This window comes from Xenopus laevis, chromosome 3L (assembly GCF_017654675.1).
Source record: "Xenopus laevis strain J_2021 chromosome 3L, Xenopus_laevis_v10.1, whole genome shotgun sequence".
NCBI classification, from domain to species: domain Eukaryota; kingdom Metazoa; phylum Chordata; class Amphibia; order Anura; family Pipidae; genus Xenopus; species Xenopus laevis.
Genome location: NC_054375.1, coordinates 64,962,422 through 64,985,800, shown reverse-complemented (window position 1 = coordinate 64,985,800; position 23,379 = coordinate 64,962,422). Strand labels below are relative to the sequence as shown.

Genomic DNA, 23,379 nt, shown 5'->3' with positions numbered 1-23,379 from the left:
TTGTACATAAGAAGCAGATTGATCAAAATGTGAGTTTAGAGCATAATAAATAAAAACTCACCCATGTTCTATTCATTCTTATGAGATTTTTAGAATTGTATTTATCAATGGGATGAAAGTTAGAACTCACCATTGGATAAATACGATTCTAAAAATCACAAATGAGTGAATAAAACGTGTGTGAGTTTTTATTTATTACACTCTAAACTCACATTTTGATAAATCTGCCCCCCCCAAGGGAAGAGTGGTGCATGCCAGCAACTCAGAGCAAACCATTCTAACTCCTCTCGCTTTGTCTTGCTCCAGGTGAATCATATCCGTACCAGAGACTTTGATTGCTGCCTAGTTGTGCCGCTGATCGCAGAATCTGGCAACAAACTAGACCTGGTTATTAGCAGAAACCCAGTTGCTTCTCAGAAGGATCCTTCGGATATAAAGAATTTGTCAGTGCAAGAATGGACTGACCACAACACATTCTCCCAATCAACAAGTAGCCGCCTTGCTTCGATGGACATGAGAGACTCAATGAATACTTTATAGCAAAATAAAGATTGAGCTATTGACTTAACAAAAAACTGGTGCTAAAACCCTGTTGTATATCTGAACTGTGACATTTAACACACAGATGGCACGATGTGACTATACTGTTAAACGACCTTCTCACGGGAGTAGCAAGTGTTGTTTTGATTAATACTAAACTAAATATTAGTGCCATTCCAAGCTTACTATTGAGCATATGGGGCTTCTGTGATGTGCAATGAAACTACTGGAAACAAAGTGGCTTATTCTGCAGGCCTTGTCTACCGACCAGCGGGAAGCTTCAACTTCAGGCTTCAGTCACATATAGAGAGAAGTTTTAGCAGAATTTTTACTATTTTTAACACCTGTTTACTGACCGTATACTGGAAAGCATATTTACTAAAGACAAGATGGATGCAAGATTATTTCATCCTGCATAGAGCCGGCCGGTTGGCAGTATAGACTTTCCCTGTACTGTGAGCAGTTTAATTCTAAGGTTAATTTTCCTGGTATATTCAGTAATAAATCCTTTAGTGTGTATTTATGTTATTGACAAGTATGACATTTACAGTGAAAATGGCAGAAAGAACAGAGTTTGCACTTGCTGTGGTTGGATATGTAATACGCGCTCTGGAGTTTGTACAGCATACATATAAGAGCATTAGCATCAAAACATCTTCTGAGCCATGTATAATTGTTGTTTTACCAAGTGTACATGTGTTACAAGAGCTTTGCCCAGTGTTTATCCCCCAAAGCAATAAAGAGATTCCTATTTGGATTGGATAGTCACCAGCAGCTTTGTTTCTGATATTTACAACTGGCATCTGCTGAGTATAGATGATCAACCAGGGGAGCAGCAGACTGATGTTCAAGCATCTATACTTTGTGTCCGTGTAACTTCTGCCTACAGTCTTGTTGCTTCTCCTAAATAACGATACCCCAAAATTGTTGTACAGACATACTGTCCTAACTTACTGCCAGGCAAAGTCTATATAGAAGTTCAAATATATACATATAAGGAAGGGGTAAAACATTTATCATGATTCATTTAAATATGTATTTTTGTTTGTAATAAAAAAAAAGAAAAGTATTAAACTGCAAAGTATTTTTGTACAAATTTAATACTTTAAGGGCATGACATTTATGGTTGTTTTTTTGGGAACATGTTGAAATATTTGTATGGAACAATCATACTGTAAAGAAAAAATGGAATAAACAATGATTTAAAGAACAAGGGTGCGGATATGCTCACAACACAGGCATCTCTGAGAAAATATTAGATGGATCATGATGTATGGAGTCAATAACATTAAATGTTCAGCGGAGGAATGTCTCAATTGTATTTAGAGATTTAGCATTAGGGGGACAATAGGCTAGTTTAATTGCACACACACACAGATTATTTGCTAATTAAATCTTACATCTCTGTAATATATAATTGATAGGGGTTAGATTCAGTGTCTATGGGTAACCGACAGCTGAAGGAGCCATAGCTCACAAAACTTGGAAGGGGCTGTAAGCTCCCCACTCCCAAACTTATAATAAAATATTGTTTTACGTCAAAGAGATATTGGGCAAATGCAAACAGTTTCATCCTTAAAGGAATAGTTCAGTGTGAAAATAAAAACTGGGTAAATAGATAGGCTGTGCATAATAAAACATTTTCTAATATAGTTAGTTAGCCAAAAATGTAATATATAAAGGCTGGAGTGAACAGATGTGTAACATAATAGCCAGAACACTACTTCCTGCTTTTCAGCTCTATAACTCTGAGTTAGTCAGTGACTTGAAGGGGGGGGCCACATGGTACATTTCTGTTCAATGAGTTTGTAATTGATCCTCAGCATTCAACTCAGATCAGGGGCGATCCTGGCCCCTCCGCCGCCTGAGGCAGCAGCAGCAGTTGCTGCTGCCCCCCCTCCCCTGGAAATTTGCTCTTAAAGTACCGGGAGCAGCATTTTTGCTGCCCCTGGTACCTAGTGGGGCGCTGCCGCCTGAGGCGACAGCCTCAACTTGCCTCATTGGCGAAGCACCCCTGGCTCAGATTCAAAAGCAACAGATATGACCCATGTGGGCCCCCCTTCAAGTCTCTGATTGGTTACTGCCTGGTAACCACGGTAACCAGTCAGTGTAAACCAAGAGACCTGAAAAGCAGGAAGTAGTGATCTGACTGACATGTTATACATCAAATCACTCCAGCCTTTATACATTACATTTTTGGCTAACTAACTATATTAGAAACATTTTTTATTTTGCACAGACTATCTATTTACCCAGTTTCTATTTTTACACTGAACAATTCCTTTAAAACTGGCAAGTAATTCCCCTGAGATTATTTAAAGGACCAGTAACATCAATTTAAAAAAAATAAATAAAAAAAAATTAGTTTGTATATAAGGGTAAGACTACATCGGATGCAGATGCTGCACACTGTGTCTGCATTCGACAGTCGTGTCGGATCAACACCAAGACATAAAAAACACCAAGACATAGTTAACTTTAAAATCGTAAAGTCTTTATTAAGAAATAACTTACCAAAACTCCGCTTGCGCTCCTCTTCAGAAAATGCGGTCCATCGTGCGACGCTCGATTTCTCATCCCTGGCTAATTATAGAAGGCAGGGAGGAGAAAGAGCGCCACACGATGGATAGTCGCCATGTTGCCTTTTCAGAAGAGGAGTGCAAGCAGAGTTTCGGTAACTTATCTCTTAATAAAGACTTTGCGATTTTAAAGTTAAATGTCAAGGTGTTCATTTTTTAGTTATATACAAACAATTATTTTTTTAAATTGGTGTTACTTACTGGTCCTTTAAGGACAATTTTTTATCAGTACATCATGGCCTATTATTAACATGGATAGAGCAGAAAATGTTTCATTTATTTTTTGTCAGGCAAGGACACAGCCTATTACTAAAATGCTAATAAAACAGGTAAATCATTTGCCTGTTTTGCTTATTTAAAAGCACAAAAGGTCATAATTGCTTTACCAAAAATTTTAACTTGTACCATGTTTAAAATAAATTAGCAGACTTAATGCTACATTGGGTAATCTGAAAAGCCTTGAGGGTCGCATTTTAAAGTAGAGGGAAAATTATATTGAGGTTTTCCTATCGCTGTTGTAGGTGACTCTCTCTGCCTTCTTTGTGCAGTGACAATTCCTGGGGTTTTGCACTGGATACACAAATGTCTGATTGTATGGGCTATCAAACAAGGGGAGCTTGCTAAAAAGCATTGCTCTTCCTTAAAACTTTATATTAATTGTATTAAGAGCACCGATACAACAGTAAAACTGAACAAAAATGTAAACAAGGAGAAAGGCACTTGATTGGTCTGGTTATTTAGAAGCAAAGTGAGATTCCAAAAATGTCATACCTAGTGCTAAGTAGCAAAGCTATGACATTTATTTTACACATAGCAATAAAAATGTGCACTTATGATTGGCAATATCCCAGGACAGCTAGCAGATATTTCTCATTATGTAAATCTGTTTATGTAAATAAAGAAGCCAGCGCATAAAACACAAGAACACTTCTGTGTTGAATATTGTACTTATGCTACGAGTTCCTGTAAGAAAATGATGCAGTAAGTGCGAATGAATCATGATTCCCCACCTGCCGCTGATCCGAAATAATCATGGTTTGAAAAGCTGCTTGGGAGAAGGGCTGCCAATAGACAAGTTCTGCAATCTGGAACAGCCTATTGGTGAGATTTCTTCCTGTAGAAGAAAACGAGACCAGTTGGAACAGAGGACAGAAAAAACCTACAGCCGTAAACTCGAGTATAAGTACAGTTGTTTTTACCAAATGGTACTATACTCGGCATGCAATATTATTCCGTTTTCAAGCCTTCAACTATTAAAATGGCAACCCCACCATATTCTACAATCAAAACCAGGAGATGCCACACATTAGTTAGTGCAAGCAATGACCACTTGTACATAGGGATGCACCGAATCCAGCATTCAGTTCGGGATTCGGCCGAATCATTCTGCCTGGCCAATATGAATTATGCATATTAGGGACGGGGAGGGAAATTGCATGAATTTTTGTTATAAATCAAAGTAAAAAAATGTTTCCCCCCTTCCCACCTCTAATTTGCATATGCAAATTAGGATTCGGGTTCGGTATTCGGCCAAATCTTTCAAGAAGGATTCGGAGATTCGGCCAAATCCAAAATAGTGGATTTGGTGCATCCCTACTTGTACTTTTCATAATTAGTGCTGAAATTAATATGAAGCATGTTTAGAATCATGTTGATGCAATTTAGATTATTTGAAAGATGCCCTTAAAGGAGAGCAAAAGGATAAATCACTGAGGGTGGTGTGAAATATTAGGCACATCCCAGGGATTGCTTCTGTTGGCTAAAAAAAAAAAAATGCACTGTCTTGGGGTATTTCTGAAGACATTCGTCTTCAGTTTTTTAATTATTTTCTGTCTTTTCTTTGTTTGGGTCCAGAGGTGCATGTGCAGTAGAGCGAAAGCTGAACTTAGATGCAAAAAAACAACTTTCACACTCTACTACGTGTGCATCTGCCCCCCCCCCGCACCCCAAGAAAAGAAGATAGAAGGAGATAGTGTCTGAAGAAGGTCTAGATATACCCTGGGCTGATTCAGTTTTATGCTAACAGGAGCCTGGACAATCAGTTAAGCAATTACACTCACCCCCACCCCCGTTCTCTTTCAAAAAGTAAGTCCACCTAAATAATTCATTTTTTCACCCTCTTGTAGAATATGTAGAATAACCCATGAAGAGCTACTGGGATTTCCATTAAATGTCCAAGCCTAATGCTGTGTATTTGTTAACGTGCTGTAGGAATGGCCCAGCAAGATCCATTGGTTTAACACCTGGAGTTCCACACATGTTGGAATCTGTGCCACCAGCTGCATAAGACCAGAGCTGTAGAGTCATTTGTGATCATTACTTTAATTTTGCTCCATTAGTGTTAATGTGCCAATACGCAGCACAGCAGATAAATAAAAACAAACTGTCAGTACTACAACCAGACACACAAACAGACCCATTCTTGTAATAAATACCACTTTTTTTTTATTGCATAAAGAGTTTAGATCATGAATTTTGAATGCTTCATTCTCTACATAGTTTACCTTTAAGGCTTCAGCCCGTGACATCTTGGCAGGAGTTCTTGGGCCTTCAAACGTATTTGCCTGTCTCTTTTGTGAAGGAGACTGCTGTAGGGAGTCATTGCAATGTCCCCTTGCTGGGCTCCTCTCTGTATGATTAGTGCTGGTACTAGGAACTTCACAGTTAGGTGGAGCAGCTGAAGGCACATAAGAACAGCCAGGCCGTGTGGGAGAGTGATGGGACAGTATCTTATTAAATGACTGTTCTCCATTAAACTCCTCATGTTCCACTTTGGAGACACACTGAACCTGAGTTCCACTCGTAGGCTGAGCTGTACCACAATCATCTCTATTTTGAAGGAGGGTCTCTTTCAGGCGCTGCTGCAAACGAGTTTTCCGGTCACGTGCTTTATTTGCTATGGCTTCACCCAACTGGTCATATTTGGCGACTATATACACACGTTTGCAACCCCGAGTTACTGCTGTGTATACATGTTTCCAGTTCTGTCTGCCTGCACACCCCAGAACATACACCACCGTCTCCTCTTCTGAACCCTGCAAGCAGTCAAAAAGAAATACGATTGTTGCACCACGGGGTGGGGGGGGGGGGGTTGTGCAGTACAGTAAGTCCCTAGCCAGAGCCAAACCAATGGTGATGGTGCAGTACAGGCCTCCCTTGACCATTTTTTTTTCCAACCCTAATCATTACTAAAACATTAACATTGCAAATTAACTGTACATGAAAGTAAACTTTTTTCTGGATAAAATTAACCCTTTAACTTGCACACTGCAAAACTGAAATGGGTTTTTAAATGACTGATTATACAATGGATGGTGGGAGATATAAGAACTTACCTGGAAAGTGTGAATAGTTCTGGCCCAAGCATGCCTCAATCCACTTCGACATCTAAGTGCTTTATAATTTAAGGTATATTCTCGGTCTTCAGAATCCCCGAGTGTTAAGTCACGTATTTTATCTTTTTCCACATCCTGCAATGCAGTATAAAAATGGAGCTCACTACAGAAACACATTCTAAAAAGGGAAGAACATTATACCCATATCTACCTCTTAGGTAAATTCAAGTCTATACAGTCACTCTATATACAGTTATATCTAGTGAGTAGAGAGTAGTGCTACACAATCAATCTCACCGCTTTTTGTAGCGTCAGGTGCCAGCTGTGACTGTCTGCCCAGGTCCAGTTCAAATTCCAATACAAATTTCAGCAGCACTCCAGTATAGTGAAAAATAATTCATTTGCACAAATAAATCATTTTTGACTATACCGGAGTGCTGCTGAAATTTGTATTGGAATTCTATATGCAGTTATATATATATATATATAACACAATAACTGAAGTCTGAGAACTCAAAGGAGGGAAACAACATGGCATTAAAGAAAAAAAAAGCCAAAAACCTTGGAAGGTGCCACTTTAGAAGGTACCCCCTTGAATCCTGGTCTGGTACACTTTTTTTTTTTTTTTCCCAATATAAACATGGCTGTGACCGTAACTATGATAGCTGCGCTTGGCTCAAGTACTACATAACTGTACAGTACACTGAAATGGTTGTTCAATTTCTTTGTCCTTTAAATGAATGGAAAAATATATATACTTACATTAGTTATAAAAAATATTTCTCCGTTGCATAATCTCTCATCTTCTTTTGCCAAACTTTCAGGCTTTGTTTGTGAACAATTCCTGGCTCTTGTTGCTGTGCCGACTATTTTTTGCTCACAGTTTGCAGCATGTCCATTTCTTGCTGACTGCGTCAAATTCAGACTTTCTGTATTCCTGTGAACAAAGAATTTATTTTTCATTGAATAGCCACAAAATGCACTATTTATCAGACAATCCAATTGGACATAAAAATACAAATATGATTTAGGGGGAACATATGCAGGCATGTTTGACCATTGCATATCAAAACAGATGGATTAAGCCACAACCTTGTATGGTAATGGCTATAGAAAACCACTGCAGCCTCTATTCCAACATATTATAAAAGTAATATTAAATAAAATACAAAGATGAATTTGTGTTTTCTCACTATATACATTTCTTTCCTCAAAGCTTAGACAGGCACATGTATTGTAATATTAAACATTACCAGTTAGTGCTACTTATTGGGCATTGTGAACCCTACTGTTTTGAGGCTACAATTTGAATGATACATTTTGTTACTCCTGTTTCTATTCGGTTTCTATTCAGCACCTCTCCTATTCATCCTCCAGCCTCTCATTCTACTACTACTGCCTGGTTGCTGGTAAATAGGATCCTAAAAACCACATAGCTGACGAAATTCCAAACTGAAAAGCTGCTGAACAAAAATACAAATTAAGAATTCCATTGTCTGCATCATCCTGAAAGTAAATTAAAATTTGATCTACCCCTTTAAAGAGGTTGTTCACATTTGAGATAACTTTTACTATGATGTAGAGTGATATTCTGAGACAACTTGCAATTGGTTTTCATGTTTAGCTCGGTTGGGTAATTTAGCTTTTTATTCAGCAGCTCTCCGGTTTATAATTTCAGCAATCTGGTTACTAGGGTCCAAAATACCCTAGGAACCATGCACTGATTTGAATAAAAGACTGAAATATGAATAGGAGAGGCCTGAACAGAAAGATAATTAAATAAAAAGTACTAACAACAATACATTTGTAGCCTTACAGAGCATTTGTTTTTTAGAAGGGGTCAGTGACCCCCATTTAAAATCTGGAAAGAGTCAGAAGAATAAGGCAAATAATGAAAAAACTATAAATTAGACAAAATGAAGGCCAATAGCAAAGTTGCTTAGAATTAGCCAATGTAGAACATACTAAAAATTAAAGTGAACCGCCCCTTTAAGTGTTATTCAGTGTTCACTGTCATCAAATACGACTGCATACATAGTCCATGGTGGGCTTCACCTCCCATATTTATATATAAAAATGTCCACCACTCATTCTCACAGGTATCAAAGGTATCGATCCTGTGGCTACTGCCACAATCTTACAGCAGACAGCCAATAGGGTTGCCGAGTGACCTGCAAACTGTGGATATTGCAAAGTGGCAGTGAGTGTAAGTGGGATGAATCTGCCCTTTGGAGAGAACCTTTGTTCTATTTCAGATGTGTATTAATATAATGATGTATCACTTTCTGAACGTAATATTTGTTCCTGGCTACAAATAATTCATTCATAAATTGTGTCACTGACATTAATCCTGCATGACCGAATATCTTGGAATGCCCAGCTGCCAAATAGCAGGGGGGGGGGGGGAATTTGGTTAATAAAAGGCATTATATTGGCAGAGGCAGCACTAGGTGTAAAAATGGCATGGAGAGCACCTGCACTTATTGGAATCCACCGGCTGTGCCTATCACTGTGATTCAGGTGTAGTGCACTAATCACAAGGGAGTCCTATATTTTACTCTTGCCATGTACTAGGTAATAAGGCCAGAGGTCGCTCTGTGCCCTGTGCTCAAAATCACGTGTAATTGGACAGCATGTAAGATGCCCATGTCCTGCCTGCACCACACCCAAGATGAAGTTTGCCATTTACAAACAGGCTCAAGTTTTGCGCCAAGCTCTTAGCATAGCTTGTAGTTAGTTCTGTGCACAAGCATGCTTTTTTGCTTTGGCATATAGCCCCATTAGCAAATAAGGCCTTGTATCTCGAAAACTATATGGAAAAATAAAAGAATTTTGAAACCCCCTATGCAATCTGAGTGCAGATTGTAATGTAATACTATCTCCCTTTTAAATGACATGAGGTACTTGGAAAACAATAAATTCAGCCAGGAGAAAAACTGATCCAGTCTTATATCAAAGGCTGCAAATTCAACTTACTTGCTTTGAAGGTCTTTCACATAGGCATTCTTTGTACAACAAACCTTGTCTTCAACCCGAAAATCAAATTTATTCTTGTAATTCCTGTAACAAGAATGACATTTAAAATCTTAATTTTATGGGGTTTTATGGATTTTCTTTTTTCTTTTTAAACAATGGCATGGAATTAAATATTATTTGTAGTTAATTCTATGCTAGCTACTATTTAGTTATTTGGCTGGCTATTTTGAGATACTGCTCATCCCGGTTTAAATCACTGCTCTCATGCTAAGCATTTTCATTATTTTATTTCTTTGTGATAGTTAAACTCATTTGCAGAACAGAAGACATTATTATGATTCCACACATAAAAACATCTATTTATCTGTACACAACATCAGTACTAGTGATTAGCAGTAGCTTGTTTCTTTAAAGGGGAACTCCAGCTTCCACACCAAAATCTGATAGAGGCCCACTTAACACAGAAACCTCTAATATACCCATCACAGTTATTGGTTTCTTCAAAAAGTATAAATCAATGGCATTTTCTATGCTCAAATCCAGCTGGTTAACAGTTCTTCTCTTTCTGCATCATTTGAAATCCTGGCAGGGAAGGCTAAAGTGTTTAGAGAGACTAAACACTGATGTTACAAATTGTAACAACTTCTCCACAGCTTACAGACAGCATGCAGGAACTACATAACCCACAATGCATTGCGCTGTGATGTTTCGTTCCTTATTGAAATCACGTGTGCAGGGAATTGTGAGCTTTGGAAGATGCAGGCTGAGGACAGATGGCTGCTGATTCAAAGTAACAGTAGTCAGTCAGCTCAGCAACGTAGTCAGACAGATCAGCAGGAGAGAAGGGGGCTAGGCTTAGGTAACTTCACAATCGTTAAAAATCCTGAAAAGCTTGCATCTTTTTTTAATTGATGTATATTGCAAAGTTGCTTGAACTTAGGTTTACTTTTCAAAAAGCTTAAGTTATATTTGTGTGGCGTTTCCCTTTAAGGTTAATGTCACACTATCAGTGTCCAGCAGCTACAGCCTTCCTCTGGAAAAAGAGCAGTGATAATGTTCATAAATACCAAATAGTTCCTCACTAGTGAATGACTCTGCTTGCCAGATTATTGCAACTGGATCGTCAAAATGATGGTGTTGGAACCTAAAAAAGTCACCTAAAAAAAAGCAGACACCAGTGCTACAGGTGTGACATAATTGATGAAGTCAATTGCCCACAATGAGACACAACTGTAACAAAATGATGTACAACTACTTGTAACTGAGAAATCTCCTGCTATGGCAGTGGCCTAAGAGCACTACATATGAGCATAACAAAGATTGCGAAGGGTACTTGGAGGAGTGCTGGGAACTACTTCTATGTTAGAAGAAAAACAAAAATAGCAGACTACATTTTCACTCCTGAAAAACTGCATGCAGGACAAACAAATGAATTAAGCAAGCTATAGTCTACATCCTAAAATCTGTTTTATAGTCCAAAAATATCCTGTTTTGTCTGTTAATGACTACAAAAATATTTCCCCAAACATGGTGACCAGCAACTTCCTCAAACTTATAAATTAATCAGTTACATAAAGAAATTGGGGTTACACAAATACGAGTAATACGCAGGCTTTTTATCAACACTTACTTGATTGAATGTTTAGAATAGTGCTTGCAACACAGCTCATTGATCATCATGCAGTCCTTTCTAAATGGTAAAAAGAAAAAAAAAAATTGTGAAAACAAGCAAGCTGCTTGCAGGTTACCTACAGGTATGGGATCTGTTATCCAGAATGCCCGCAACCTGGTGCTTTCCAGATAATGGATCTTTCTGTAACTTGGATCTTCATAACTTAAGTCTACTAGAAAATCATTTAAATATTAAATAAACCCAATAGGCAGATTTTTACCTCCCATAAGGATTATTTATATCTTAGTTTGGATCAAGTACAAGGTGCTGTTTTATTATTACAGAGAAAAAGGAAATTTTTTTTTTAAAATTTGTATTATTTGGATAAATGGAGTCAACGGGGCAAATTCACTAACCGGCGAAAATTCGCCAGCGATGGCTTCACGCACATCGCAACACTTCGCCAGGCGTAAATTCGCCTGGACAACGCTAATTCACGAAGATCCGAAGTTGCGCACGGGGTACCGAACACTGGCGAAAGTACGACAGCGAAATTACGCTCAGCAGTTCAAAGTTACACTAGCATTGGCTAATTAGCATACTGCAGCGAATACATTACACTACACAAGGCCAGGGAACCTTAATAAAATTATATAAAGTTGTTATTTTGCCCACAGTATAGTTTATGTGCCATATGTTACGAATGTAGGGGGGAAGGAGGGTACCCCAAACAAAATGTACAATCTTTTTCAATCTATCACCCTTTAAATAGGAAAAGACGACAGCGTTTTTTGGGAAAATTTTCAACTATTTTTTGAGGAACGCCTATCTACTCTATTGCACTTCGCCTGGTCTGACGTGGCAAAGGCAAGTCTGGCGATAGAGGTAACGGTCAGTAAAATCAAAAACTTAGTGAATTTGCGTAGTAACACTACCGAAAATTCGCCTGGCATTAGAGGGTGAAGTTGCGCCAGAGTCTATCTCCTTGGCGAAATTACGCCAGCTACCATAAGTAAATCGGCGAAGTGCTGAAATGACGTCACGCTGGCGAATTGTCGCCAGTGTTAGCCACTTCGCCCTTTAGTAAATTTCCCCCTATGGGAGACGACCATTCTGCAATTCCATGTATTCTCCCTTTAATATTACTCAGGTGAAAACAAGTTAAACCCCATTACCTCCTGAATGCAATAAACTGTGAGTGCTTGTCATCTTCTAATCCAGGTCCTTTATCAAGTAGTGCCTTTATGGCAGTGCTTAAATCTGAGTTTGTTAAAAAGAAAGAACAGATCTTAGAATGCCACATTCACATTTCTCGATCCACAAATAATAAGGTATGAGCACAGAGGGCAGACTGTCGCTACTCAAGCACAGAAGAACACATCAAGCAGCTGGACTATGTTATGACAAAGTGACAAGTGTACAAAGACAAGAGTATGTGATAAAATACAAGGCCGTCAGTAGTAATTAATGCAGCACAACTTTGACACAGGGACTGATCTGAATGGCAGTTGAGTCAGGAGGAATTTATTCCCCTGATGCAGCAAAATGTGTAAACCTTTTTTCTCCATTCTCCAGATTAACTAGAAACTGCCTAGGAACTGTCTATTTTCCTGCAGAATTTTAGACTGCACCCAAAAAAGACATCATGACATACTTCTTTAATAGCCAGAGCACTCGTCCCTTTTCTGGCTGCTTATAATGAGGTTATAAACAAAATACAAGGTCTATCGAAAGAGGAACGGAGCTTGTGGTCAGCCTGCCATGGAGACAATGGCTGGTTAGGCAAGGGTAAAATTGGAATTTGAGCAAGTAACACATTTATAGAAGACTGGAGGAAATAAAGCTAAATAATGATAAATAAACATTTATTATACAGTATTATGAGACAAATGCACATGGGAAATGTAAAGAATGATGGTGAAATAGCAGTTAAATATTTACAGGAAAATAAATATGGTATATACTATATTATCTGAGCAGGCAGGAGATATAAGGAGACTAGGACTGCAAGATAAAGTTTACAAAATACTTTATAAACTGTTCTACAATCCAAAAAAAGAATAAAGAAATTGTGGCATACCGTATATCATTTTCTCAGACTTTCTTGTGTAGTCTATTTTTTTCTATATAATAATGTTCTTATCAAAAGCTTGGCATCTATTTTTTTTCTATATAATAATGTTCTTATCAAAAGCTTGGCATTGTTTAAGTGATTCTGCTTATAGACTACAGTTTCAGCTGGGTATTTTCTAGGGGGCATTCGGGGAGACAGAAAATTAATTAAAATGTGGAAGAGGGCAGCTGTGTAGCTTTGATTTACATTGGGTAATGTATTTGGTGCCTTTTGTCCCAGCAGAAATGTTGCATACTATACTTTTGTGCCATTATTTTCCATATTTTAAAGTGCTGGGTTATGTCCTTACCCTGATCACTTCCATCAGATAATGCGACCAAAATGAATTTCTTCTCTGCATCAGGCATCTGTATGGCCTGGCCACTTACAATGTTTATGACCGCATCAAACTCAGGATATATTTGCTGAGATATTCTTGGGTCAAAAATTAATGCTCATTGTTAAAAAAAACAAAAAACAGTAGTTTGAAACACCTTTAATTACAAAGAAGATAAAGGCAGTATTTGGTTTGCTAAACATGTTACATTTCTAATAAATGCTGCTTCTCTATAAAGCTTATATGGTAACTATTTGTCATCAGCTCTATGCAATATAGATATTACAGTCAGGCAAACAGAAATTGTTAAAGGGCTGTTCTCCTTTAAATGCAATTGTTTTTCATTTTTAATTGTTTGTGGTTTTTGAGTTATTTCGATTTTTATTCAGCAGCTCTACAGTTTGAAATTTCTGCAATCTGGTTGCTAGGATCACAATTACCCTAGAACCAAGAAATGATTTGAATAGGAGACTGGAATATGAATAAGAGGGCCTGAATAGAAAGACGAGTAAGAAAAAGTAGCAATAACATTTGTAGCCTTACAGAGCATTTTTTGTAGTTGGGGTCAGTGACCCCCATGTGAAAGCTGGACACATTAGAAGAAGGCAAATAACTCAAAGACTATTAAAAGAAGAAGAAATGAAGGCCAATTGAAAAGTTGCATATAATTAGCAATTCTATAACATTCTAAAAGTTAACCACTCTTTAATGTCCTCAATACCTTAAAGCTGCTAAAACATATTTCAATAAAAAGGATTGTTTTACAATTAATACGAATTTATGCTTAGTACCACATACAGTCTAAATTACTGTCTAAATGTTATGCAGAAAAAGCAAATAACTAAAGCAATAATAATGGCTTGTTAAAATATGACTCTACGAGAAATTGCAGTACAGTAGTTTGGGGGTTTCTGGAGTTACCAGATAACTTCATTAATAAATATGGAGGCAAATAATCTAGAATTGTGTGTGAACTGCAAGTGCAAAAATACAATTCACAAGACCTAGTATATTTCATACCGTGTTGCATTGTCTACAATGAGCTGTGATTCAGCCCTGTGATTTGTTCTCAGCTCAATAACCCACTTCTTGGCAGCAAGACTGGTGAATATATCGGCTAGCAGGTTACCAGGTTCAATACTGGGTAACTGTCGGACATCCCCTGCCAAACAGATATTGATGCATAAGAATGCCACTGTTCATTTGGAAGACAAACACTTAATAAATTACAGAAAATATCCACATGCTTTCTAAAGATTCAATGTTTTCAACTAAGTTATCATAAAATATTGAAGAATAAAATCAGGAACATTTTAATGAATTTACCCATTTATCGAAGGCGATACCTGTGTCAGCTCACGCAACGGGTTTGCTTCGGGCAGTTCAACAGCATTGTGTTCAGTGGAGTGACAGCGGTATTTGCTGAGCACTATAACCTGACCAAATTATTCCTTGTGTTGGAAAGACTCTAGCATGAATAAATGGTTGAATCTAAAAGGATCAAGCCCCAAGCTAGTTTTAATATATAAAAAAAAAAAGATAAAGCCAAAGAAAAATGACTAGTGGCCACAGGCTGTTTCAAATGCAAGAATGACCCACTGCAAAACTTTAATATGCGTTTACAGTTGGAACCAATGCACAAATATTAAATGGATACGGTCATCGGGTTCCCCCCCCCCCCGACTGCATTCAATCGAGTTTTTTTACATTTGGGTTTTTTTGATAAATAAGCAAACATTCGAGTTGTGAGTTTATTCAAGGTAGAAAAAAAACCTCACAAACTCGACCTTTGTGAGAAAAAAAATCTACCCTATCAAAATGTGTGTAAATACATGAATTATTATAATAATAAAAATTGCTAATTATGTGATTGCACTATTCTACATCTCCTAGTATAATCTATATTATACACTGCATTTCTTGATGTACTTTACTGCGACATGGATATATATATATATATATATATATATATGAATATACAAGGGAAGCACCAGTTTGGTATGAGTTTTGGAATGTAACAAACTTACCGAGAATGATGAGCTTTGCTAGATCGGAATTGTTACAAAGAAGTTTTAAAGCAGTGCTAAAAATATTAACAGAAACCAGACTTCCTTCATCAACAACCAATGCTTTTACTTGAGAGAATTTCCAGGGTTTGTCTGATTCTTGCTTTCTCCAAGCAGAATAGCTGCAGGTCACCTGTAAACACAACAGATACACAAAATGTTTTTTTAAAGATCTTTTGGGCGCAGACTGCATAGAATCCAGTATTTTCTTTAAGCTAAAGACAGATGCCTACTACATGCAATGGAGAGGAATTTCATGTTGTTTTGTTACTCTGACAAAACTCCCCATCTGTCTTTGCCCTAAACATTCTCATTGTGGAAAAAAAACAGATAATAAAAGACAAACATTTATAACTGTAAAGGACCCTGCAAGTAACCAAGAACAGTAACTATAAAACAACAGTGCTAAAGACTTTCTGCTTTTCTGGCCACTGCAATACACATAACTATAGACAGAGTTCAAGAACATGCATCTTTAAACTGAAGCCAATGTAACAGTTTTTTTGAAGAAATCTCTTTTGAAGAAAGTCTTTTTGATATACTTTCCCCAACAATCCCATTAAAAAAAAGAGGGATAAGTATATATTCATAAGTATACCAGTTTAAAAGGAAGACAAAAGGGTTTGCAAAGCATTCCAGTATTACACTCTTTCCCTAATGAAGAATGATATTGGGCACAGTATGGAATCTATTACCCGACATGCTTAGGAAGTGAGATTTCCCAGATAATAGGTCTTTCTTTAAGACACCATTCTAAAAGGCTACTAAAAAAAACATTTAAAACATTAAAAAGTCCAGTAAGACTACTTTGCCATCAAGTAAATGGTACGGCTTTATTATTAGTCAATAATAATTATTTGCTTAAATCAATCCGGAAGTTTTCGGACTATACAGGCATCGAATATCTGAAATGTTTTAGACCTGGGATTTTCAGATACGAGATCTTTCCATAAATTAAATTATAATGTCTTAAGGCTACTTTAAAAAAACAGTTTAGCTAAAATAATACCTTCTAAAACAGGACATACCCATATTTTGAAGCTTTAAAAAAAAAAAAAAAAAACACAACATATATATCCATACCTATATTTTAAAAATACCTGCATCCCCCTTAAAGATGCAAGTGTCAGTTCTTGCATGCGCAAGTCTCAAGCAGTTTAGCAAAATGTTTATTCTAGAGAAGCTATAAAACCGTTAAACCAGATAAGCCCTTAAAAACACAGGTTTAAAATAAAATGTGGGGGTGGTACCTGATGTAAAGTAGCAGCAGGAAGGCCTGTTTTTTTCTTTAAAAGGGAAGCAGCTCTTCCTGTAGGTGCAGTAAGTAAAATATGTACAGGTTCAGTGCATTCTTCTGTGCAGGCCATTTGATCCTTGTTCCATTCTTCTGAAGCATCCAGGTCATCCTCAAAGGCTTTGCAGGCCTCTTCTATTTCGAAATTTTCTTTCTTTATTAGATATTTAAATACAAGGCTAACAACAGTGGTCTTTCCACATCCACCTTTCCCACTTATGACTGTAACAGGATTTGAGCAAATCATTGTTGCAGCATTTAGCTGGTCAGGGTCTAGTTCTCCTGAGCAGTCATCTGTAGATGCTGGGCCATCAGTTATCTGTAAAGCATCAATGTGCTCACTAGGACAACCATCATCTTCAAAAGGGTTTCCTGGATTATCTGCGGTAAGATCTGGTTTACTATGTTCTCCCCCAGCAAAACTTTTAGTACTAGCAAATATTTCCTTGGCATCAAAGTCCAGCATCCAAGAGCTTCTGTTAACAAGTTCATTAATATATCTTGCAATATGTTCTTCATATCGATAAAGATTCGCTAGAAAAACCCGCTGCCCTTCTAGCACCACAACACAATTATCCTTTAGGAACTTAATTGCCTCCCATGCATCTTCAGCAGGCATCTGGCCACTAACAAGCTTGGTAAGTACTTCTTGTTCAGCGTAGGTATCTCCAAACTCCCTGCACCTACTCTTCAGTTCATTATAAATTATTAGTGCGTTTTTCTGTAAGTCTGGTATTTTTTCCAGTAGCTTCTCACACTGAAGAAAGTTTTCCCAAGTTGCTTCACAGTGGCACAGCTGCAATGTCCTATAGATTATCTGTAACAAAGGAAACATGTTTACAAATATTTATGAGTGTTTCAAGCATACAGAGTCCAAAAACATGGTGCCAACACCATAATTCCCAAAGATTGCTTGTAGAGCTGGGGAGGAGCATCTATGTGCCCAGACAGACAAAATGTCCATCGCATGTGAAAGAGGACTTAAGAGAAGTTTAGAAAGCTAAAGGGGAGCCTACTTACCAAAAGAGAGAAATGGGGTGCTCAACTTTAACTAGCCATCCGCTCCTGCGACAAAAGAGAAGGGGGGACATCCGGACGAATAAAAGGCATAGTGCATGGAGAAAAAGGGGATTAATAAAAAGGTCTCATTCCTAGAATTATTGCTAGCCACTGACCAACTTTGTTCTTGCACAGGGCATTTTGAACCTCATGAGAAAGTTGAAAAATGGATAGCCATGAGCCAAATGGATAGTACAGGAGTTAAAGGAGTGGGATGGTCTGCAATTCAATCAATGCAGTGTTCTGCCTCTTGAGGAACATGACAGTTGTCATTCTGTCTACATATAAGAGAATGTGCATAATGAATGAGTATATATGTGCCAGCAAGCAGAACACTGAAAGGTAGGCTTATAGTGGGAAAAAGCAGTCACCTTAGTGGAGGTATCTGGGACTCATCAGCAGTGTTCTCCCCAGCAAATTTGGCCAGGTGGGGGGTAATCTATGTGCCTCCCCAACCCACCAGCACTGCAATAACTAGGTTTTTTTTTTGTTCTTTAACATATGCAGACAGGACTGTGCACATTAGCAAACACATAATCAATATAAAGGACAAAGTTAGAAGAAATGTTACTTACACATTGAAATCCAAGCTGCCATGGCTCACTGTCTAATATTGCTTCAATTTCATTCAACAAGTCAATACGGGGCGTAGGGTCTTCAGTACTATCAGAAGTCCGATAAAGCTTTAAAAATATTCCTTTTACTTTACGTGGCAACAGCTTTGGTAGGTATTTCAGCGTAAGAGGGCATTCCAAGGCTTTCATAACAAGGAGGCCAGGGCCTGTGTTAATAAAAAAGTTAAATAAAAGCTTAAACTATAGCAACATGAATAAAACCTCACAGTGACGAAGTCAGGATGGGCTTGAGCAACAGATCTACTACTGAAACTTTTATTCCAGGTTGTGGGTACACGACATGTTTCGGGTCAATACACTTTATCGAGTCTGCACTCTACAAAAAACACGTATCCTTAACTGGCCACTACATGACTATGTTGAAGCGCCCAATAGCACGAAGCGCATCAGGAGGGAGTGGCTAACACAAGGTAGGCAGACCAGGGGGGAGCCACTGCACTGTGGTGTGTTTTTGAAATGTATTAATATGAATTTTTTTGCTGTGAATAAAATGCACAAATAAATGTTTTAGGTGAGAAGCTGTGCATGTTTCTAATTCATATGTAGTATTTGGAAGTGGACCTGTGCACAGTTCTTGCTATAAAGATAGCTCATACCCCAAAACTCTACAATTAAATTATGACTATAAAAGCAGACAAGGAGCATAAAAAGTTCCAACTGGGGTCAGTGACAGCAGCAATAATTGAAATCTATGATGCTAGCCAAGAGTCAGAGTAGAACAAAGCTTCAAGTTTTCTGATAATGATTCCATGAAGTGTCATTAGGTCATAAATCTGTCAATCTGTTCTCAACCTTTTCTCTGATCTGGCATAATGTTTCACTGTGCTGCTATTTACTGTTGGCAGTTTAGTTATAATAATTCTAACTCCATCTAACTGCCCAACAGGGAGGGACCATCTATTTCTGTTCTGCCCTAAAAACTAGAAGCATCTGGAATTTACAGATAAGAATAAAATCTCCACTTCATCAATACTGTATATAAAGGACAAAACAGCCTACTTCATTGCCAAATATTTGCAAACAGGAAAGAGCTTCCCCAAAATTTAAAAATAATGGTCATTTTTTGTGATGGCTATTATAGTAATTTACGTTAATTTTGCACATTCACACGTAGTATTGGCATTCCTTGTATATACAATTCATAGCATAGAGTAGTGAATAGTGATCAAACTCTATGATTACTTTATCAACACATGGATATTATATTCCTTATTACAATGCTTCAATGAGTGATGGTTTCTACTACTCGTGGTTAAAAATGCCAAAATATCTGCTTTCCCACCCCAGGAATATTACATACAACATTATTCAATCTGAAGTAGAGCAGCAAGCACATAATAAAGAAAAAAAAGTTTTTTTACCTGAACTTTCAACATTGATTTTAATATTCGGATTGTCCATCTGAAATTCTTCTATGAGTTCTTTCAGGTTGTCAAAAGTCACTGTTGCATCTCTTGGTAACCAACTGGAAAATGTTTGTATTGTATCAGCGTGAATGTGACAGGCATTGAAGAAAAGAGAGAGTATATCCTTGCTCAGGTCATTCTCAAGAGTGTATGAAGGATATCCTTGCGCAAAGTACAGTGTCCCATCCCGTTTCACTTCTAGTTTCACAGACCACCAAGGATCTACCAATGGAAAAAATCCGCTCACTCGATACTCAATTCCACATTTATCTTTAATAATAACTATTTAAAGAAAAGAAAAAAAAAGACATTATTAATTAAATCTGATAACACAATTGCCTATTCTATAGCATTTTAAAAGTTTACTTAAAGGTGAGCAACCCCTTTAAAAGCCACAAGGTGAAAGCATATGCAAAGACACAATGGAACCATCTTGACATGGAGCAGTAACTGCAAAGAACTGTACTTATTGTTCATGAGTGATATAACTGTGCCATGACACTTTATATACTGTCTGAAAACTGCATGTAGAGAAAAACGCCAATCTACAATGGGCCTCATGACAAATTTGCAATAGCATCTACACACATGGGAAACACCACCTGAATTTGTGATGGTTTAGACTTTATCACTATCTTGTAAAACTTAGGAAAGCAAGTGTTCAGGAGTTGTAGTTCCACAGCAGATGAACAACAGATGTGCAGACTTCATCCAAGGATATAAACAGCTATGAAATACAGCTGGCAACATTTAAAAGTATTTACCAGAGATACCATGTGACATGGCCCTGTGCCATCTGAGAATTATACCAAAACAGCCCAGATATGACAAATAAGAAATACATATTTTAAAGCTGTCCATATCCGTGCCAACATAATTGTACACAATTAAAGGAGAAGGAAAGTTTTCTTTCACTTGGGGGTGCCAAATGTTAGGCATCCCCAAGTGAAGGTATTTACTTACCTGAAATCCCAGGCTGGTGCTCCTATCAGCAGAAAACTGCACCGGCCCAGGGTTCTTCCAGCGTGCAACACAGAAATTTGCCAAACACAAAAAGGCTAGTGTAGCGGGGATATCCCCTGCACGTTTATTTAGTCATGTGATGTAACGTTTCGGGGGCTGATTGAGAGTGCTTCAGCATGTCTGAGGAAGGGGCACGCCCCCGAAACGTTACATCACATGACTAAATAAACGTGCAGGGGATATCCCCGCTACACTAGCCTTTTTGTGTTTGGCAAATTTCTGTGTTGATACTATTGGGAGAGGTGCCGACCCCTCCAGCCAACACTAGGCAATTATCACCAGGAGAGAAACTAGGGGAAATAGGGATTTTTTTGCTTCTTCCAGCGAGCACCACTTTTCTTCTCTTCCGTCTTCTTCTTTCTTCTTGCGGCTGCACATGCGTAGTAGAGCGAGAAGCCGAACTTTTAACTAAAAAATTGGCTATTTTGTTCAACTGCACATCTCTGCCCTGGGAAATTTGAAGAAAGAAGAAGCTGGAAGAGGATCTCTCCGTGGTGCTTGCTGGAAGAACCCCGGGCCGGTGCTCCTATCAGCAGAAAACTGCACCGGCCCGGGGTTCTTCCAGCAAGGGGTTTCAGGTAAGTAAATAACATTTGGCACCCCCAAGTGGAAGAAGACTTTCCTTCTCCTAAGTTTTGTACGATTTTCAGACAGTGTGTGGGCTCTTATTCCGAATAAAGTTCTTGGCAATTTTCGTACCATGGTGATCAGTCATTTACTGGACTGAGAATGTCTCTGCATACATTGCCTATCTGAAAAAATCCATGAGTGACTGTCACTACGATTTGTCGGACATAACTATCATATGATTGCTGTCTGTCAATTAATGGCCAGAACATTGTCACATTTGTTATTTTTCCTACTCCTACAATTTAAATCTGAATGATTAGTTTTAAGGTGGCCATAATGCAGCGATCCGATCGTTTGGTCACAACGTCGAGCATACACTCACATACAGGCTGTCGGACCAATGGGATTTTTATACCTGGCCGATCAACATCTGCCCAATTTTCGGCCAGATATCAATTGGGGCAACCTGTGGGAGGCCCCCAAACACTGCCCAACATGCCGCTGACTGTAGGCAGACTATATTTGCCCGTGTATATTGAACCATATAATCGTTAGCCAAACATCCGATATACAACAAATAAAATCTGCTATGGTCTAGGCTGCATTTGGCTTCTCAGCACCTATTCCAATAAATACATATCACGGCATACACTGAGGATTAACCTTCCAAATTGTGTCTTCGTCACACCCTATATTAATTACATTAAGGGTCAAGCACCGTTCTGACTGGCCAGGTGCCCAAACAAGCCATTATTCACCTTTATTCCCCAGTATTGCTTCCCAGCCAATCCCAGTCATCGTAATAAGGGACAGGGGTAAATGTTCCATCTAGTGTCCCAGGTGTAAAACATACCCATACCTCCCAACATTTTGGAAGTAAAAAGAGGGACAACATTTTTTTGCATCACACCGATTTTTGTGGACACCCCCCCAAATTACCATGTTCACTTGACCAAATTTGGCAGGTTAGAAAATATTTCTCCTTATCTAAACTTTTGAAATTACTTATTTTCTTATCTCCAAATTGTTACAAAGCGTCTTAGTTGCACCTGTTAGCTGTTCTGGGCTCTGGCCCAAAAGCCAATTAAATTCAAAACGTTTTTCTGGCTGTTCAGTGCAGAGAAAAGAGGGACTTTCCAGTGCAAATGAGGGACTGTGGGTTGAGCTGTCAAAAGAGGGACTGTCCCTCCGAAAAAGGGACAGTTGGAAGGTATGCATACCCACCGACAGTTCTGCGCAGCGGGGCAGAATGTAGCGTCGTGCCCCCTCCTTCTATCTCACTGGCATCCATGAACTGGGGATCATCCCCTTCCCCATCGCTCTCTTCGGAATCGCTCTCCTCCCGCTTGTTTGTTGCCGGTTTGTCATCTTTCACTGGCAGCAGGCGGCCCCGTAGCACCGTGTAAGCGTCCCCTGCCCTGCGAGAACGGGACCAGCGAAACCTCGAGTTCATTTCTGACTTTCACAAATATCCGCCTTTTCTGCTCGAGAAGTGACATCACTGTAAGGGCGGAAGTAGGTGCACAGGTTTATGTCAAAGTCCGGCCATTCCTCCCTGCTTGCTCTTAGATATAGTTTGTAGCAGCTGAACTAAAGAACAAGCTCAAATCATGCTGAGCCTCTAACTCTATCGCAACATAATGCCCTGAATTGGTTCTTCTCTACTCACGTGACAGATTGGGATCAGATTGAATTATGTCTCTCTTTTTTTTTAATCCAAACAAATGATTCCTTACTAAGAGAATGGAGTTGCAGCTTGTTTGCACTGCTGCTGTCAGGCCACGGTGCAGTAAATTAGCTGCAATCACATGCTGAGTGATGATTCTGTATCTGC

General features: G+C 38.5%; 2 protein-coding genes across 19 annotated transcripts in view; one reads left to right on the top strand and one right to left on the bottom strand.

Annotated features, from left to right (window-relative positions):
* Window positions 1–1,735, top strand: part of LOC108711084 (glutamate receptor-interacting protein 1) — a 184,403-nt gene extending 182,668 nt beyond the window's left edge. For all 18 annotated transcript variants that reach the window (XM_041586328.1, XM_041586327.1, XM_041586331.1 and 15 more), the window contains one exon: window positions 307–1,735. In XM_041586328.1, the coding sequence (XP_041442262.1) occupies window positions 307–540 (234 nt within the window). In that variant the 3' untranslated portion in view covers window positions 541–1,735. The remainder of the gene's footprint in view (window positions 1–306) is intronic.
* Window positions 1,736–3,873: 2,138 nt separating this feature from the next.
* Window positions 3,874–23,137, bottom strand: helb.L (helicase (DNA) B L homeolog). Its single transcript, XM_018252426.2, has 14 exons — window positions 22,770–23,137; window positions 19,908–20,234; window positions 18,487–18,692; window positions 16,809–17,669; window positions 15,520–15,691; window positions 14,513–14,654; window positions 13,466–13,590; window positions 12,218–12,302; window positions 11,061–11,120; window positions 9,431–9,514; window positions 7,217–7,391; window positions 6,455–6,589; window positions 5,624–6,154; window positions 3,874–4,233 (listed from the first exon to the last, which is right to left on the bottom strand). Exons 1-14 carry the CDS (start codon window positions 22,996–22,998, stop codon window positions 4,150–4,152), a joined length of 3,216 nt encoding a protein of 1,071 aa, XP_018107915.1. The 5' UTR covers window positions 22,999–23,137; the 3' UTR covers window positions 3,874–4,149.
* Window positions 23,138–23,379: the final 242 nt, after the last annotated feature.

Excerpts from the sequence above, each read along its gene's own strand:
- helb.L (XM_018252426.2), bottom strand. The coding sequence starts at position 22,998 with ATGAACTCGAGGTTTCGCTGGTCCCGTTCTCGCAGGGCAGGGGACGCT. Across the intron at positions 15,692-16,808 it reads CTGCTGCTACTTTACATCAG|GTGACCTGCAGCTATTCTGC; the intron begins GTACCACCCCCA and ends TTGTGTTTACAG. Across the intron at positions 9,515-11,060 it reads TATTCTAAACATTCAATCAA|GAATTACAAGAATAAATTTG; the intron begins GTAAGTGTTGAT and ends TTCTTGTTACAG.